The sequence below is a fragment of the Aristolochia californica genome, unplaced genomic scaffold (genome assembly GCF_029961685.1).
Source record: "Aristolochia californica isolate CCGP_79_NKW_82.1479 unplaced genomic scaffold, dmAriCali1.0.hap1 SCAF_8, whole genome shotgun sequence".
Taxonomy (NCBI): domain Eukaryota; kingdom Viridiplantae; phylum Streptophyta; class Magnoliopsida; order Piperales; family Aristolochiaceae; genus Aristolochia; species Aristolochia californica.
In genome coordinates, this window is record NW_027182279.1 from 39,370,649 (window position 1) to 39,389,021 (window position 18,373).

An 18,373-nucleotide genomic window follows, 5' to 3' on the forward strand; every position below is an offset into this window, starting at 1 on the left:
GAAGATCAATGATCTTGTTCCTCATAAACTCCAACTTGAGGAGAAGTATTGAAGAGCAAGTATAAAAAAGTCTTACATGACTATCACAAAAAAAAAATCTCACAAAACCAGAATTAATATAGTGCAGTCTAAGAAAAGTTTCATAAAAGGACTTGAAACAAATCTCACAACTAGGCAGATTTTATGTAAGAAATACTGAAATAGTAACAACAGGAGATTTATTCGTGTAGTAGTAAGCCACAACTCTTAAATCACTGAGTTGCTCAAGTTAAATCACAAGAACAGAAACTAAAAACTAGAAAACCCAGCAAACAAAAACTGGGAGACAAATAGACCCTAACCTCTTATTTATACAAAGATCAATGGCAAAGAAGAGCTCAAACAAAGTCTATTTAATAAAGTACCAAGGGGAAATAGTGCAGAACATTTGAACTCTCTGTGAGTTCAAAACAAAAATAATAAAAGAAATGTTCTCTTAGAAAATAAAAGAAAATTTTAACTTCTAACAATTGTATTAGATTGCTCACTTATTTTCACTGTAAAATATTGATACATAGGTTTAGTTAAAATACAGTATGAAATTTATACTCTTATAAATTTACAAAATTGTTTATCATGATGGAACTATTTCATCACCCTGGCTTGGAAGATGAAAATGCACAAGCCATAGGTACAGCCTCTATTTCAATTGTCAAAATAAAGCAATGATAAATATTAACAAAAAAAGAAAGAAAGAAACAGACTGCTGTTTGTAGTTTCTATTGCCCCCCAGTGGCTGTTGATTTCTCATTTTCCTCATCTTCTGTTTGTGTACCCAATTTGACAATATCTTCTACCAAAATCTTGCCCTCTGCAGCAAGTAAAAGTTATTTCATTCTGGGTCAGAATCGCTTGCAGCTAATTTACAGAAAAGAGAAAAGAGAAGTTAATTTTTCACCTTTATCTTTGGAAAGGCTACTAATGAGCTCTTGGATTCCCTCCTTTCCCAAGGTATCTTTAAGGTACATCGCTGCACCTGCAACCTCCTCTGGAGTTACCTTCCCATCATAGTCCCTGCATATAGGTTTTTTAAAGGGGTAATTTCCAAGAGTGCCAGTCAATCCACTAAAACCCACTTTTGCACAAAAACGTAACAAATCGATCCAGTTCACAACAATATTATTGTAAAATCTTGATTTTTTAATACGAGAATATATTCTATCAACTGGTGCACCCAGGCTTCGCTGCTGGGCCAGTCTCAAACACCTCTTTTATTAAATTGATAAGAAATCGCAACACCAAGCAATACAAAAGCTGTGGGGTACAAAAAGTATGAAGGCATAGATGGGTGTAGCTGCCTACAAAAACTGACCAAATGGAGGTGTAAAACCATATAACAGCCAGGTTGGGCAGATTTCATAAATCATCATAAATCATACAGAATATAAATACTAGTATATGCATAATTAAAGAAGAAAAAGGAAGAAATCCATACCTATCAAGTAGGCGCCAGCGATCACCAATCTTTGCATCAACATCATCAATTTCTTTTTCAAGTTTCTGGAGCATGGCATCAACCTAAATAGCAAAGACATCAAATAAAATTGTCAATTTCTTTTTCAAGTTTGACAAAGAAAAATAATTAACTAAAAAGAGATACGACAATAAAATACACAGGAAAAAAAAAGAAAAACAATAAAGCATCTAGATGTACAAAAGGAATAACCTAAATTGAAAAAAAATAATTATGGAATAGAGAAAAGTTTCCAACAACAAAGCTTTGCCCAGAAACTCCACTTCTAACCAAGAAATCACCAAGGTGAACAAGCCAAAAATAACAATTAATTGAGGAATAAAACTAAGGAGAAAACACTCATGAACTTAAAGAATTAGTCAAACAAAAAATTAATAAAAAAACAGTTTAGCTGCAGTCAAGGAACTGGATAGAAGTCGTTGTTACCTAAAGCAATATATACATTCACTGAACCCATATTCAACATACTGACAAGTTCAAGCAATCAATATACCTTGTTAACAAGAGCAGAAAAAACTTTGCTGCCAACAATCAACATACCTTGTTAACAAGAGCAGAAGAAACTTTGCTGCCAACAGCAGTTTCAGCCGCATGATCACTCTCCTCCCTAGCAGCTCTGTATGCCTTTTTGGCCTCTGCTTCACCTTCTGTCCCTTCCATATCCACCATGCTATTATATAATTCTATCTGCATGGAAGGATGCAACAAATCTTTTACAAAAAATTCATATGGAATAAAACCCGAATAGAAGATACATATGCCTTACGTGACATTCTATATAAGTTGGACAAAACTTCTAAACAAACAAGTAAAGAACTGTAGATTCTTCATTTACCATTTATCCAGAAAATCTAACATTTAACACAACATTGAGGAGACAAATACCTCTTTATTGACCAGGCTTAAGAACTCTTCTCGCTCCCTACTAACAGACTGCACAAGTCAGTCAAAAAAGTCACATATGTTCATGGTAGAACACTTTAGTGCAAAAAAGAACTAGATTTAAATGAAATTCAAGTTTTCACCGATGCTGAAGCAAGTACAGCCAGTGCACGGCTTAGGTCACAGAGTTGCTCTTGTTTGTCCAATATTTTTGCTTTTGCCAACTCTTGTGCTTCTCTAGCTGTAGGAATAGTCATCTCTTTCAAGGCCATATCATCATCGCTAACTTTAGCTTCCTTAATTCGGGCTTGTTCCTCCTCTTCCTTCTCTTCCTCCTCCTATGATATTCATTAAAGTTAGAGAACAATAAGAGAGCAAAGACATTAAAACTATGAACAGTGGAGCACTCATTGGTAAACTGCTTCCACTCATGTAAGGTATGTCAAGTTCATGGACTACATAAGTTCAAAAGAAAATTCGGATGATGGATTAGAAATATTTATAAACAAAAATCAAATGACAAGGAGACCTTTGAGCACAGATTATAAAAGTAGTTATATTTGTCAGGGTCACACCCAGCAAGACATAAATTGATTTATATATCTCCCTGATATGCAATCATAACCAGGCAACCATAAACATTTCAGTATGCTTGGTGCAGGCATATGAATAAAAACCAATCAGAAGAAGATTGTATCAAGGAAAACTTGAATGACTTTAACCCTCCGCTTGATATTAAAGATGAAACAACAATTAGCACAGGACTGTAAAAAGTACCACACCAGAAAGCCGACACAGAACAGGTCAGTCCGTCTCCAAGTAACTCAAAACACTTGCATGCTTACTTTTTTGAACACTTAAATGCACACAGACTAATAAGAAAATATTATTATGACTGTATAAAATGCATTTCTGCCTTCCTCTCTTCTGTATAATTACATTTATAGGCACTAAATGTTACATTTTCTTGGATAGTTAATTATCAGACATGCGTAACGTGCTCTGTACAAGGTTTTAATTCCTAGAAAAAGGAAATAACTTGTTTTACTGATTAAGATTCTATGATCATATTTACTCTTTATATCTGAAAATAGGACTGAAAAATATGTAACATATTGTGAACCAGTAGGACCAAAAAATAGTTTCATAGAAGAATCTATCTGCCAACAGCAACAAATTTGGCTGCTTATATCAAAAGCAACCAATAACACTTCAGGACAAAGTGTCCATACTCAAAAATTTGAAGTTGTGGCAAGTTCAGTTTTATCTGTTTGTATACCTTGATAAGTTCTTCCTGCATTTCAAGGAATTCCAACTTCCTCCTCCTCTCGGAGACAGAGTCTTCAGAAGGCAAAGCAGTAACGCCGACAGTATCAACAACCTCATCGGGTAGAGATGATAATGTGGCTTGAACTGCCTCCTCAAGTCCCCTTCCAGATACAATAAATGCTCTGAAACAATGAGATTTAGATCAGTAAAACAGAGATGTTGCGATAGCAATTTTAAGTATATAAGTATTCTTAACTAGACAGTGTATTCTTTAAACAAGATAATGGATTACCTAGAGAGTATCAGGAGAGATGATGGTACTGAATGGTTGAGAGATAAGTCCAACCAGTCACGAAGCTGCAAGCATAAGTTCCTCTATAATAAGTGGTAAAGTAGACTGGGGTATTCCATGTGACTTTTGCAGTATGAAAAGCTTCTCATATGTCAATGCATTTTATATACAGTGTTAAAGAAAGAGTCCAACACACTTTGAGAACATGGAAAGAGAAGCAGCACAGCATAGTGGGTGTGAAGCTTTTCTCAAAATGGATATCAAGATTGGATGGACTAAGGCACTTCGCATCAGAACCATCAGTTCCAAAGCCACAAAGAATCCGCAAGTCCAAACCTACTAACTGTAGGTTTTGATCCTTTCTGGCTTCAAATACATACAGACTCCAAAAACAAGAATAACAACTTTGGTAAATATAGTGGATAACAACAGACAAGAAGCAACTACTGCTACTCCTTCCCACCCTCACTCAAAAAAGAGTAACAAGCATTGGAGAAACTACCATGCATAAAAGCTGTCTGATCATTAAAGTTCATATACTAGCTCAAAAAAGAATTAAATCACTAATTATAATATTTGGGGTGGGCAATATAATTAGATAATTTTTTTTTTACAATGTTAATTGAAACTTTTATCAGAAGTAATTTTGTCATGAAGAGATGAAAAGTAGATTAGAAACAAGTCTAAACCTTCTACAAGCAAACATTATAGAAGGCATTCTTCTCCCCATAAACATTTTGCCACCAAAGGAAAAGAGGAAAAAAATAAAAAACAAACAAAACCAATCAGTGGAATGAAGCTTGCCTGTTGACGCATTTCCTCAACTGAACGCAAACCTAGCATGCCCCGATCCCTACAAGCTTGTCGAAGTTCTGCCTCTGACAGAGATTCTATACCCTCTGCTTGAATCATTTTATCGTCATTCTTGATCCTGAACAAAGAAAGCAAATGCATTTCGTAATAAATTTGTTTGAAAAGAAATGTGGATGTTTCTAGAGGAGCACAAACAGAAACATGCAACTCAACTCAAGCACACAATTATACAAATAACATAACATACTACAGGATAGCTTTGCATGAGAACTTCAATAAGCTATGACTAATATAGCTTACAAGGGAATACTTGAACCTTTACCAACAGTAAATAGCAGAGTTAACTTAGATAACAGTCCTTTCTCAAAAAAATAAAGTTCACTTAGTTGTCTCTAAATTTAGAGAGAGAATAAGTTGCTATGATGTGAAGGATAAACTTTAGCCAAAAAATACATGATTTTTTTAATATTATATTTTTTGAGAATTGGGGCATTCAACCAAGTGGTCAGAGGTTTTAGGGTATGACATTTACATCAGCTAGAGTATTCTCTCTCACTCTGAATGTAATCTTATCCTCTCATCATTGTCAAAAAAAAGGTTAGATCAGCTGAAAGAAACATAAAGTGTTTCTTGCCTGTCATGTTATAGCTTAAAAAGTAACTGAATGCTATCAACGTTTGATTGTTCAAAACATTTAAGGCACAAAATCATACTTTAAGACTAACTCCATGACAAGTATCCACATTAAAATATTAGAAAACATATTTTTCTTGATTTACACTGGTAAATTCTTACCGAGCCAGCTTCTTCCGAAGCATATATCGTAAATATGCATCAGTTCCATAGGGGCTGATACCCATGTATTTGCACATACTGACCAACCTGGGCCTGTAAAAAACAGATCATGATAATGAGGCAAGTTTCGGAATTAAGAATACAAAGCAATATGCTACACTTAATGAAAAGAAGCAGGAAATAGAGATGGAAGGCAAGGATAATGGCTAAAACCCAACCAAGTCAAATAATGTTAACCTGCTGATATTGTCTAGAGTCAGCTCATCGTTGAACAACTTTGCAAAGCCTAAAATTTCTTCATTTGATACCAGAGCCCCAGTTCGTACCTATTTAAATATTCCAGAACTCAGTTTTCACAACAGGATAATACATATTGTTCCATAATTGGAAGTTTCTAGTTATAGAGTCAATTTCAATTATTTCAGAAATGGTTTTAGAGCATGCCAGCAATATAAAGTAATAATCACCTTGTTCAGAAACTCATCAAGATCCTCAGCTGTCTTTTTAATTTCTCCACTGCGTGAGATTTGAATCTCTTTTGCCATCTCTTTTGCTGTCTCTTGCAAAAACTTCGCATATTCCATTCTTGCATTAAGTCGCCTCTTCAATGCTTCCTGCCAGTCAAATATCACACATGTAATTTCAGCAAATCATTCTTAAGAACCAGAAAAATTCAGACATTTAATCAACATTCAGAAAATTTTTGTGGCTTGAGACTTTGGCTGAATGGTAAGAGTGGGAGTTTTCAGTGTGAGATCCTGGTTCAAGTCTCACCAGGGTTATTGGGTGTAATGTATGTGTGTGTAATCAACATTTCAAAAAAAAATAATAATAAATAAATAAATAGATGAATAATAACTAAATGAAAAAATAGTGGATAAGGCCTTTGGGTCAATGGTCATTTGAGAAGCATTTCCAGTGAGAGGTATTTGGTTCAATTCTCACTGTGAGTACTGAAAGTAGTGTGTATGTAATCAACATTGAGTAAAAAAACAAAAAAAAGATACTCCAATAGCCATCCTTGACCAGTCCAGGAAAAAAATTATAAATTCTGAATTGAGATTAAGGGTTATTCTTTTCTTGGAAAAAGAAGTTTCTGCATTTTTAAAGCAAAATTAGGGAAAAAAGGAAAATTGCCCTTCTGCATTAAACTATTTAAATCTCAAATATTTGGTGGAAGAATAGAACAGCTCAAGAAAAAGTAAAAAGTTCTTTGGTTTCAGTAGTTACTTCAGGCATTCCAAGGAAACACTAAGACTAAGATATGATTGTTGTCCATTACCTGTTCTTTCATTTTGTCCTGGAATGTGGACGGTAACATGTTGGGGAATAATTTAAGGAAGACTGGCAGCAAGAACTCCATAAAGGGAACTATGATAAAGACTGCAAAAGGAACTAGCCTGAAGATGTCGGCTGTGGTACGAGTCAGCTGTTGCCTCTCCCTCCTTGATAGACTTTTCCCACTAGCAAGCTTGAACAATAATCTCGAGCTAATCCTAACATCAGCCCAAAGAAGTTTTGTACCCAGCCAATAGTGTTGCATAGTGGACTTAAACTCATCCTTCCAGTGATGGAGTTTCTTAGCCCAATCCTCTCTGTGAAATAAGAATAAAACAATTTTTATTATAATAATAATAGATAATAACAATTAAGAAGAAGAAGAGAACAAGAGGAAGTAAAAGTATCTGAAACCAAACAAAATAACTTTGGAAGGAAACTAAGTGTGAAGGGAAAATACACACAACCTGCTCATGGAAGCAACAGCCCTCAAAGCTGGACCAATGCCCAATAGCATAGACCAGAATTTCTTGACAATAGACACAGCACTTTTTTGTGATTCTTGAAACTGTTTAACTTGTGCTCTAGCCTTTGCTGAACTCAAACCTTCAACTGCCTGATCACACTCTTCAGGTGAAGCCTCTTTCGTCGGCTTTGTATTCTGCACTTCCTTTGGCTCATTCCCATCACTAAATTCAGGTTGCCCAGCTGTGGCAGTTGAGGCATCATGGCTAAACTGTGAGTAAGATATCCACCTGGAGCCAATGGGGTAAACAATCTCTGCACTCCCATATCCTCGACCAGAGGTAAATGTTTGAAGAGAACTATGTCTACTGTAATTTAAGGTTGATACACCAAAAAGTTTCTTGTCAGCTGCTAGAACAGCAATCTTCTCATTGGCAACATCAGAATTTGCAGAAGGATGATCAACAACTTGAGTTGAACCAGTTGCACCTAAATTGTGATCCAGTTTCCCATTCCCCACACTAAAAACACTATGAACCAGGCGATTCTGGGCATTCAAATGATCCAAGAGGAGTTTCCTCCTCCTGAGAATAGCTCTAGATGCCATTAATAAATTCCTCTCCGTTTCCAGAAAGGAAAGCAATGTTCATGTCTTTCAGAATTTCGCTTATTTATCTGGAATAAGAGTCACATAAATCACTAATCAAAAGAATATCGCAGAAGGAGCCCAGGTAGAAAAGCAGAGATAGAACTAAAAAGTTAATAAATTGATGGCCACACACAAACTTGACAATCAAACAGAAATAGCTTCCAGCTACTACATCCCAAGTACCGAAAACCCAGGAGGAAAGCAAAAGATTGAAGTTGCCGAACATAATTTTGTCAAGCAACAAGTACTCTACAGAGAAATTACAATAACACAGAACAATGTGTCTTTCAAGCACAACAGCATCCAAACTTTGGTTGTCGAAGACTTGCTCTGAACATTGAAAATTTTAAACAATATATAAATTTCTTCTTAAAATAATTAATTATTCTAAGAAATAGCGTGGCTAATTCCAGCTTTGACAACGTAGTATTTCAGCGCTTTCTACAACTTCCCCCCCCTCATGCCGAACCACCTTCAGGTGCTTCTAGGGATTGACATTGGGCGATTAGCACCGGAAACCTATCCCTTTCAGTTTTTTTTCGCACAGCCACACTCAATACGAGATATGAGAGAACTCCTATCAACTCCTGAAGAAGGGCTGCAGAATAATCACTCATAAACAATTTGATCAAAACCATTAGTTAACAAACTTTCCACCACCATTGAAAACTAAAATGAAGAGAAAAAATTTCCAGCCAAAGTTGCCTTTCTAACCATCCACACACCTCCGTGGCTCTCTAAGTTTTCCTAACACTACACTGAACTTCAGAGTCTCATAGTCGACTTGTCGAATTTACTCAGTCATGCTAACATCATTTTTCAAAGTGAAAATGAGAAAAGTGTCAACGACACGCGAGACGAAAGAAATAGAACATACGAACTGAAAAGAAAAACACAATTACAACACCCGACAGCTCAAACTAGGGCTCCCACCACCGCGGCAGCTAGGCAAGGGGAAAAATCACCACTCACGAGACGGAAAATCGAGTTGCTCTACTGCACCGAAAACCCACTCGAATATGCGAATCTCCGAGAGCAGAAAAACGCGGGAGGATCTCAGTGTCTATAATCTTATATCAAATCGTTAAGAAGCAGAAATCGACACAAAGCGCTGGTCTAGAGGGTTTTAGAGACCCACGACGCTGCAGCCTAATGTAACGTCCCAATCGGTAATCTTTCTGCAGTCGTCTCTGCTCTCAGTCAAAGACCTAGACGAGAAAAGCTGATCCCGCAACCGCCGATTACGTGGCCCCACTTCGGAATCGGACAGTCGAGACCGGGACTTTCGGCGGGGCCCACAGATAAACGTGCTTGTCTGCTTCTTCGTTGTGCTGAATCAGTATAAAGTATAAAAGATCGGAGACGTTACCGGAGGGGAAAACCCGATAAACTACGCGGCGATTGCAGAAGATGAATGAAGATCACGAAGAACATTCGAGAAAGGTGTTGCAGCAGAAAGGAAAGAGGAACGGGGGAGAAGGGTACCGGTTGGTTCTGCCTTCTTGACGCTGTATTGATGGAGAAGTAGAATTTAATCGACGGGAAGAACTTGTTTCCGTATTTCGGAAGGTGACGAGAGCTCCCCGGTCTGCAATTCGTTGGATCGAGTGGAACGGTACGAAAGAAGACAAACTTATATGACCTTAAGACCGAACTCTGTACCGTAAGGCGTAAATGCATGTATTGTTAATAAACTCGGTCTGAGTTGCTTTGACTCGTCCCATTAAATTCGAGTTAAAGGAAATATCCAGGAAAACTCGTTCATTTGAAAACTCAGATTAACGGGTCGCTTCGGCTCCTTTATTTGAGTTATTTCTTATTTTTATTATATTTAATTATAAAATAAAGTATATAATACTATATATTGCAAATATTTAACAATTACAAATGAGGGCAAAATGAAGAGAATTTTGACAATGTCTCTTATGTTGAAGAGCAATTTTTTAAGTGTTTTATATGACTCTCACACGAAAAAGTCTTAAAGAAGAAAGAATTAATAGGGTAGAGTCTACCAAGAGTTTCATGGGAATAAATGTCGCAATAGTTTTAGTTTGAAGGTGTTTTAGTTTTTTTTAATTTAATTATAATTAGAAATATTATTCTGGGTATACAACCATTATAATAGTGTATACTTGATAAATAATAATCACGACAATAAAAAGTTTTCTTTTAGTCGTTCATCGTCGTTGTTGTGTCCTATATCCTACCGTTGTCTTTTGTCCGATTACTCTCCTATTAGGGCTTGCCGCCACCATCATCTCTAACGTTGTTGTCGGCCTCTCGCCACCGTTTTGTCTTGTTGACATCACCATCGAGTCGCACATCCACTATCATCGTCACCCTACCGCCTGTTGACAACCAAAGTTCCTTGCCAGTGTTGCACCAGACACCCCCTGCCTGCATCGTCTTAGAGATTTAGACCTAAGTCCAGGGGGGATTTCCACCCTGGGCACATCGTCCCGCGCACGTATGTGCGCAACGTGCAAAGTCGCATTGAATTTCACACGTGTGAGTTTTCGCATGTGAAACAAATAAAAAAAATTTGAAAAAAAAACTCTTCTTGTAGAGCCTCTGATTCCCATTTGGACGATGTAATTCTGTCCACCCCAATTGCCTCTAGTGTCGTTGATCTTCTACTGGACGATGCGATTCCGTCTGCCCTATCCGTTGCCATTCCATCAGACGATGCGATTCCGTTCACCCTAACTGCCTCCAATGTTGTTGTTCTTTCTTCGGACGATGCGATTCCGTCTGACCCAACCGCCTCCAATGCCGTTGATTTTCTCTATCTTGCAAGGCTATGATAGAAATAAAGATAAAGATAAAAGATAGAGATAGAGATAAAATATAATTTAATTAGAGACAACCTCAAATTGTAGAGTTGTAATCAACTGTGTGTGTTATAATTCTATAAATAATGTAAACCTAATAAATGATAATGACGACAATATCATTCTACGTTGTTATATTTTACGTTATGCCCATGCCTCATACACGTTATGTGTAAGTCGGGATAATATTGGCCTAAAATATATAAAAAAATTATCTATGGGACGAGCGAATCTGCCAGAAATATATCCTTCGCTCGGGAGCCGCGGAAGCAGTAGTTTGAAGCAATGGATGAACCGTCAGACGCGAGCGACACGACAGGTGACGCCCTGGCTTCAGAATTCTGCCGACATGGGAGCCCAATGGATTCAAATGACGGTTGCTCCGATGAAAACAAGCCCACCGTCAATCCTCGACAGATTCTGGGAGCTCTGGAGATCGTGGAGAGGGATTCGATCGCCATTGCTGAGAGTTTCAACTCTCTTTTCTCCTCGCCTCGGTTGGCGCTGTCAGAGGTTGGCTTGCTGTAAATTACCCAATTGGTATCTCTTTATGTCTTAAATTTGATGATGGGTGGTCGAAGCTTTGATATGTCTACTGAAAGTTCTGATTTTTGGAGGCCTTTACTATTCATCGCTCTCTGTGTCTTTTGCGGATATTCGTAGCTACAGATATAAGGTTATACAAATGTGAGGTGAAATTATACTTCCGGATTAGTGCACGTCGTCCAAATTCTGGTACATTTTTTCTCCATCGCAGTGCTGGTTAATAAAGATTAAAATCGTTGTTTTGGAATAATTTTTCTTATCTTCTCAATCTGGATTTTAAATTCGGGATGGCTCTAATCTCTGTGAACGCTATGTTGTGCGTTGTGATTCTGTTACTATGGGCTGTTATTTTGGTGATCATCTGTTTCTGAGTATTTCATCCGGTGAAACTGCTTTCAAATTTCATATTTTTTGGCTTTTGCATTCGACATACTGGTTGCTTCTTTGCTGGTAACCCAATATGATTTCAGAAATGAGAAATTTGGATTTTGTTATGAATTTTTGCTGTTGATGTGTCATTGAGCCTCTTATGATGACTTTAACTATGCACTTTAACAAAGTAAACTTAGTTGAAATTCAAAAGGAAAAAAAGTGGCTTCAGTCATCCCAAATTCTAACTCGGATTGTTTATAAATGTACACACTTGCAGTTCCATGAGTTAGGCAATCAATTTTCTTTTCCTGAAATTTGGTGATTCTGCACTGCCCCCCGGGAAACTAAGTCATATTTTAGTTTTGTATTTCTTTAGCTATAGTAGAAGCCCCTGGTTAATTTGAGGAACTAACTATAAAAGCAATAACTCCCTAGATTTATTTCCGCTAGAATAACTATACTGTTTGTTGAGGAACTAACTTAAAAGCAATAACTTTCTATTTAAAATAAAATAAAGGAAAATTTTCTGCACATCCTTTGTATGTTTCATGAGTAGCAGGATGCTCCTTGATTTTGCTGTTTCATCTGTCTTAAGGTATCTCTGACAATTTAGTACCTGTACTCTCTGTAGGTTACCGGCACATCAGTTGAACATATGCATTGTTTTCTTGATGCTGCAGGCCACTTGCAAGAATCTGGTAAAGAGAATTATTTTTCAGATCTTGAACTTCTTTTGAACAGTAAAAAGAATCCTAGCTTTCACTACAGGTAGTAAATGCCAACAAATCTAGTGCATTTAAAGGAGGTGTTTACTTTCCTGAATTTCTGCCTGTTTTTTGTGGCTTGGTGGACCATGATGGGAAACCAGTATGAGTTCTTTCCGCAGAGTCTTTTCACATTAAAATAACTGGTATATGTATGTCCATATGGTACGAATGTGGTTAGCTTTGACCCATTGTGTGTAAACGTGGATACTGTGGCACCAATGAAAGATCCCGAGCAAGATATTTTACTCTATCCAGTTGGTGAGATTATATGATTGTACGCTATCCATGGCTAGCTCCTTGAATTAGTGGCTTCAGTTATTTTTCTCACATTCCTCTTGTATTTCTCAAAGGATACGGATGCTTTGCAGCACAATGTGACCGAGGAACTAAAACTTTTTTCTCCAGTCTTGTGGATTAGTTGGATGGGACTTGAGAATGTAAAAGACCATCACCAATAGTTTCAGTGGATAATTTTTGTTGCAGTCAACCTCCGTTCCAATCCCCCTACCTAAAGAAGATTCGTTGGTCAGACCTGCTGGAACTTTCAATATCCTATCATACATATATCAAACCTCAATGGAAGTGTACTGTTACTGCAATTGCATTTCAGCTACTGCTTTATAGTAGTTTTGAAGCTTTATCTGGACATTTTTCAAATGCTTATATTTCGGATTTCATGCTTTATTCATTGTTCAAAGGTCATGAGTTTGATTATTTGTCCAACAGTTATTGTGGTCTTAACAAATTGTAATGAGAGTAACAAGCTGATTATGTCATGTTAGAGTCATATAAATATATTTAATTCTATTATATTACTCTGTTAGAACATAATATTCTGACCATCTTCTTTTGGATGTCGTCCTTCGCTGCTTTCTTTTTGCATGTAGCTCTTGATGCAGCGACCAAAGGAAACCATTTTATAAATTCCTGTTTAAGATAGTAAGTCCGCTTCCATCTTGATTTTTTTTTGTTATATTACTGAAAACTTTATAAATTTTTATGAATTAGTAAACTCCTTGGTATCCTAAGTCTATTAGTTGTGAGTCACATCTCAGAATTCAGGCATTCAAAGAATAATGTAAAATGATCATGATACTTTTATTTCTTTAACTTTTCTTCTTTTCATTCATAAGGTTGATTTTTCAGGGCATTCCATTGCTATCCATCATCATCAATCTTCATTGTCATCATTATCAAAGACTTGATGCAGCTATGTCATGGTCAGCTGTATGAATCTTCCTTCTCTATTTTGTGATATCACTTGCTAGCTCCATTCTTTGATGGCCTTCTTTGTGAATTTTTTCTTCTCTCTCAGCGCAGCATTTTAAGCCTTCTGCTCTTAATTGTCACTCCCAAAGCTAATACTGTTAAAACCATTGCAATTTTGCACTATTGCTAAGTCTCCATTGAACTTATCCCTTCATGTGTGCAGACCGTCTCTAACTATACTCTGTTTTTTGGCCAGAATAAATTACAGAAAGGCATCTGACTCAATTTTTTTTAACTTAGAATGGGGAGATCTAATTCAAGTTCTTGTACTAAGTCATGGATTATATTATAGCCAATGTGGGATTTTTCTCGATATTCCTACTCATGTGAAGGCCCAACAACCCTTTTCTTCCATCATAACGTCCAAAGTTCAAGTTTAAAATTAAGAGAGGCACAACCCAAATGCTAATACGAAATTGTAGATGACTTCAGTCTTCACATACTGATGAGATTTCTTTTTTGAATATAAAATAAAGATGTTGGGCATATTTGTGCAATTGGTCACTTTTATGATTTTTCCTGTCCTCCTTTGCAACAACCCGTTTCTGTCATCATAACATCCAAAGTTCAAGTTTAAAATGAAGAGACACACAACCCAAATGCCAATACGAAGTTGGAGATAACTTCTATTTCTTTTCTGAATATAATATAAAGATGTTGGGCATATTTGTACAATTGGTCACTTTTATGATTTTTCCTATCCTTTCTTTCTCTACTTCTAAGTTTTCTGGGGAGTGAGCTGGTGTTTATTGGCCACTCATGCTTTCTTTATTAACCTTCTTATTTCTAAGAGGCAGTTTTGCCTGTTTCCTGCAGGTTGAATCAGGAAATGAAGGGCATTGAAAATCTAGCTATGCAATTGTATCCTTCCATTATATATAGTTTACTTCAGGACTTGGTTTCTAACATGCCAAAAAGTTTGTCAATGGTTAATCTTGCATCTTCATTGCATTCATGCTCTCTTAGAGTAGCGAAAATCATTTTTTGGTTTGTGCTTCTTAATACATGTTGTAGAAAGATTCTTAAGAGGAGTGTGGATGCTCTGGACTCTTCTAGAAACCAAATTTTGCATTTTTCATAATTTGGAGGCCTTCTCTTATCATATCTTTGTGCCGAATCAGGCGAGTTTCCATCCTATCATGCTCTTCGTGAAAAACTGGTAAGCCTCTGTTATTGAGTTGTATGAGGCCGTTATAGAAAACATGTTCCCAATCATTGGTTTTGTGACTGGGCCAATAACTTGCTTTTGGTGAGTCCATATCATCTTACTGTTCAGCTCTTTTGCAAGTTAACATAGGCTAAAGGAACTCTTTAAGTGAAAAAGTGCTAAAGTACGAGGACTCTAGGAGAAAAGAAAACTCAATTCATGTTAATGCACTGTGAGGTAATAAGATATAGAATAGTAAAATGATTTTTTTTATACAAAACCGACGTTTGTATTTCTGATATAAATACCTCCAACAATATAACTCAAAATTAAAAACGGTTTGTTTCTCAAGAAACTAGACTCAAAGAGTTTTAATTTGATACCCCATTTGACAAAAAAAGTTTCGTTATTGAATTTGTTATGATCGCTTGATTTGTTTCATTCTGTAGCATGACCATTACCGATTCCAATGAGAATATTCCCTTACATATAGATCAAATTGACCCAATCTCAGGTCAAGTCCTATTTTGGCCTTTCCCTATGACTAGTCAAGTGGAATGCTTGGATTTGGAGAGAGTAGCGCTCACCAAATTCTAAAGTAAACTTATCCATCCTCCCTCGCCTCTCCTCATATGATTATAGTGTAGATTGCTGCAAATGGAGTGGAGTTGCATGCAACATTGAAATAAGATTTGTGATCCAGCTTGGCCTCCATTTCAAGAATCTTTAAGTGCCCAAATTGATGCGGTATTGATAGAGTTGAAACATCTCAAGCACCTCGGCTTGAGTGGAAACACTTTTCTAGTTAAATTTCCTTATTTTTTGGGTTATGTTAATTTTTCAGGACTCCATGAAATTAACTCATGGAGAAAAAGGGAGAGAGACCCATTGGGAGAAAACCAGAGGAAGAAGGGTTATGGACTTGATTTCCCAACTCTCCCCCTGAAGCTCAATTTATAGATTAATGAAACTATTGTATTATAATAATACCTCTGAACTTAGGGTTTTAACCGTGAAACTTTAACCTTATTATATCAATGCTATCAATGCTATCAATGCTAATCCGTAGTTATGGTGTTTTAGAATTTCAATTTTTTTTTCTTTTATCTCGTTGTCTCGTGCCCTTGTTTTTGCTTGGTTCTATGATCTAGTGAGTAGGGGTGGCATCGAGTCGAGTCGAGCCGGAACCTGCCTATGTTCTAGCCAAGCTTCGAGCCGAACTTCATCTCGAACCTAAAATTGTTATCGAGCTCGAGCCAAGCTTGAGCTTCAACATATATTTAAAACATTTCAAAAAATATATATCAAATAAATTATATATAAAATTATGCATACATTTTACATAAAATTGGGCATGACCTCTACATAAAATTGGGTATAAGATTGGGCATGACCTCTGTTTAAAACTGAGCATAATTTATATATATAATACCTGTATAAAATTTGGCATGACCTCTACTTCAAATTGGGCATAATCTATATACATAATACCCGCATAAATACTCCATAAAAATATCTATACATTCCATAAATACTCCATGAAATTTTTTATACACTCCATAAAATAATCTAAACACTTCATATATTGCATAACATTATGAATAAACTCCATACAATAATCAAACACAACAAAATTAAATGAAATATCACTATCAATTTACATTCACCCAAATAAAATCTATAAATCCATTATAAATTTACTAACTATAGTTGTTTCTCTTCATGCTAGAAAATAATATACATCCCTACATGAGCAAAATCTCCACCTATGATAAAAACAAAAAAATAAAATTAGTTATTGTCAGATAAAAAAATATTCTTTCACTACTAGTTACTTAATGTCGTTAAAAATATTAAAATTATTTCATCGTCAGGTGGCAGAGCAGTGGCATGGGAGGCAGCTAGTGCGGACGGAATTTCATCGTTAGGTGGAAGAGTAGTTGCATTGAAGGCAGTTGGTACGGACGGAATTTCATCGTTAGGTGGCAGAGCAACGACACTGAAAACGGTTAGTGTGGACGGAATTGCCTCGTCCGATGGAAGAGCAACGGCACTAAAGGCGGACGGAATTGCATCGTCCGAAGGAAGGGTAGGGTAGCGGCTGGGGTGGATGGAATCACATAGTTTGGATAGGACGAAGAGTTTTTTTTTTTTTAATAAAAAATTTCCGTGTTAAAGCCCACGTGCAAGTTCGCACGCTGCATGGGGATGACGCGTCCAAGGGGGGAAATAATTTTCCCCCTTGAACTTAGGTTGTCTCGGTGCTGCCGAGACGGGTGGTGTGGGGGGTGGCGGTGGCACCGGCAGATGGGAGCGGTCGGCGCTTTGGTTGGAGGGGTGAACGGCGGTAGCGGGGTCGACGACGGCGAACAATGCCCCCCTCCCCCTCCCCATCACCCCCCTTGAACTTTGGTTGTCTCGGTGCTGCCGAGACGGGCGATGTGGGGGGTGGCGGTGGCACCGGCAGACGGGAGCGGTTGGCGTCCAGTCCCGAGATAGACTTCCAAATCACCCCGATTCCTGCCTCTCGTTAAATTAACGAGCTGAACCTGGCTATGTTCAAAGTTTGGCTCATTAATTTAAACGAGCCGATTTCTTGAGATAAGGAATCCGGGACCGAGTCGAACTCGAGCCACTCGCGAGCCGGCTTGGTTCGTAGCCACTCCTACGAGTGAGTCCCTTGTCACCAAAAGAGAAGAAGATTGTTGCTGCTCTAGTGTTTGCTTCTCTCTGCTATGTTCTTGAAGATCAAACAAACCTTCTCTCCTCTAGTGAGACAGTTTGGCAATTGTGCTACCCGCCTCTGCCTACCTGATCGACCTTTGTCGACGAAGATATCCGAATGAAGGATGTTGCAAAGGCATTCACGACGGCATCTTGAAAGGTGGTTGTTACCGTGTCTGACATCATCTGATAAGTTACCAGGCTCATGGTCTTGCGAAGGCCAATCTAGTTGGTGCTATTTATTTTTTGAAAAAGTGTTGTTGTCTTCTATCTCGACCTAATTGTATTCGATCGTAAGATTATCCCACTAGCGTCTTCACTCAGGAGTTTTGGCGACGAACCAACAAACTAGCAAGCACTCTACCATGTGAGTTGGTCTGTGATTTCTGCCATCATTCCGAGTTATGAATTTAATCTGATTTATTTGCCGAAGATCTTCTGTTCGCTGGATTATTTCCTTTGCCAAAAACTTTGGTAAATAACCATTTGAGAATCTTCTATTATATCTTTGTGGTTGATTATCGTAATTTGCTGGGATCACGTCTAGTTTCACGGGATTACATTCCGATCTAATCTGGCTTACTGAATCTGAGTTTACCTCGACTTGCTAATGTCCCGCTCTATTCAAAAGTCCGCATCGCGGGGAGGAAGACAAAGGAATATATTCAGATTTAATCTGCCAAGTTAGGTAGGTTGTTTTTAATCGAGCGCCGATTCACCCAACTCAGATCAGACCTTGTCGGGTCAACCCAACGAACCAG

General features: G+C 37.4%; 2 protein-coding genes across 7 annotated transcripts; one reads left to right on the forward strand and one right to left on the reverse strand.

Annotated features, from left to right (window-relative positions):
- Positions 1-527: 527 nt before the first annotated feature.
- Positions 528-9,522, reverse strand: LOC137938752 (uncharacterized). Of its 4 annotated transcripts, none has more exons than XM_068783780.1 (15): positions 9,442-9,522; positions 7,310-7,982; positions 6,847-7,159; positions 6,032-6,178; positions 5,802-5,890; positions 5,565-5,657; positions 4,761-4,887; positions 3,957-4,021; positions 3,675-3,846; positions 2,539-2,733; positions 2,399-2,446; positions 2,054-2,200; positions 1,475-1,557; positions 938-1,053; positions 528-850 (listed from the first exon to the last, which is right to left on the reverse strand). In XM_068783780.1, exons 2-15 carry the CDS (start codon positions 7,912-7,914, stop codon positions 759-761), a joined length of 2,292 nt encoding a protein of 763 aa, XP_068639881.1. In that variant the 5' UTR covers positions 7,915-7,982; positions 9,442-9,522; the 3' UTR covers positions 528-758. The 4 variants fall into 4 exon arrangements, with proteins under 4 accessions (XP_068639881.1, XP_068639882.1, XP_068639879.1 ...); XM_068783781.1 differs by lacking the exon at positions 9,442-9,522 and adding an exon at positions 9,326-9,345; XM_068783778.1 differs by lacking the exon at positions 9,442-9,522 and adding an exon at positions 8,929-9,119.
- Positions 9,523-11,035: 1,513 nt separating this feature from the next.
- On the forward strand, positions 11,036-14,961 carry LOC137938166 (uncharacterized). Of its 3 annotated transcripts, none has more exons than XR_011109865.1 (6): positions 11,036-11,300; positions 12,337-12,403; positions 13,360-13,411; positions 13,619-13,699; positions 14,558-14,602; positions 14,756-14,961. XR_011109865.1 is itself a non-coding variant. In XM_068783153.1 (5 exons), coding segments are annotated over exons 1-4 (348 nt in total). In that variant the 5' UTR covers positions 11,036-11,072; the 3' UTR covers positions 14,559-14,602; positions 14,756-14,961. The 3 variants fall into 3 exon arrangements, 1 of the variants encoding a protein (XP_068639254.1); XR_011109866.1 differs by lacking the exon at positions 11,036-11,300 and adding an exon at positions 11,456-11,522; XM_068783153.1 differs by lacking the exon at positions 13,619-13,699.
- Positions 14,962-18,373: the final 3,412 nt, after the last annotated feature.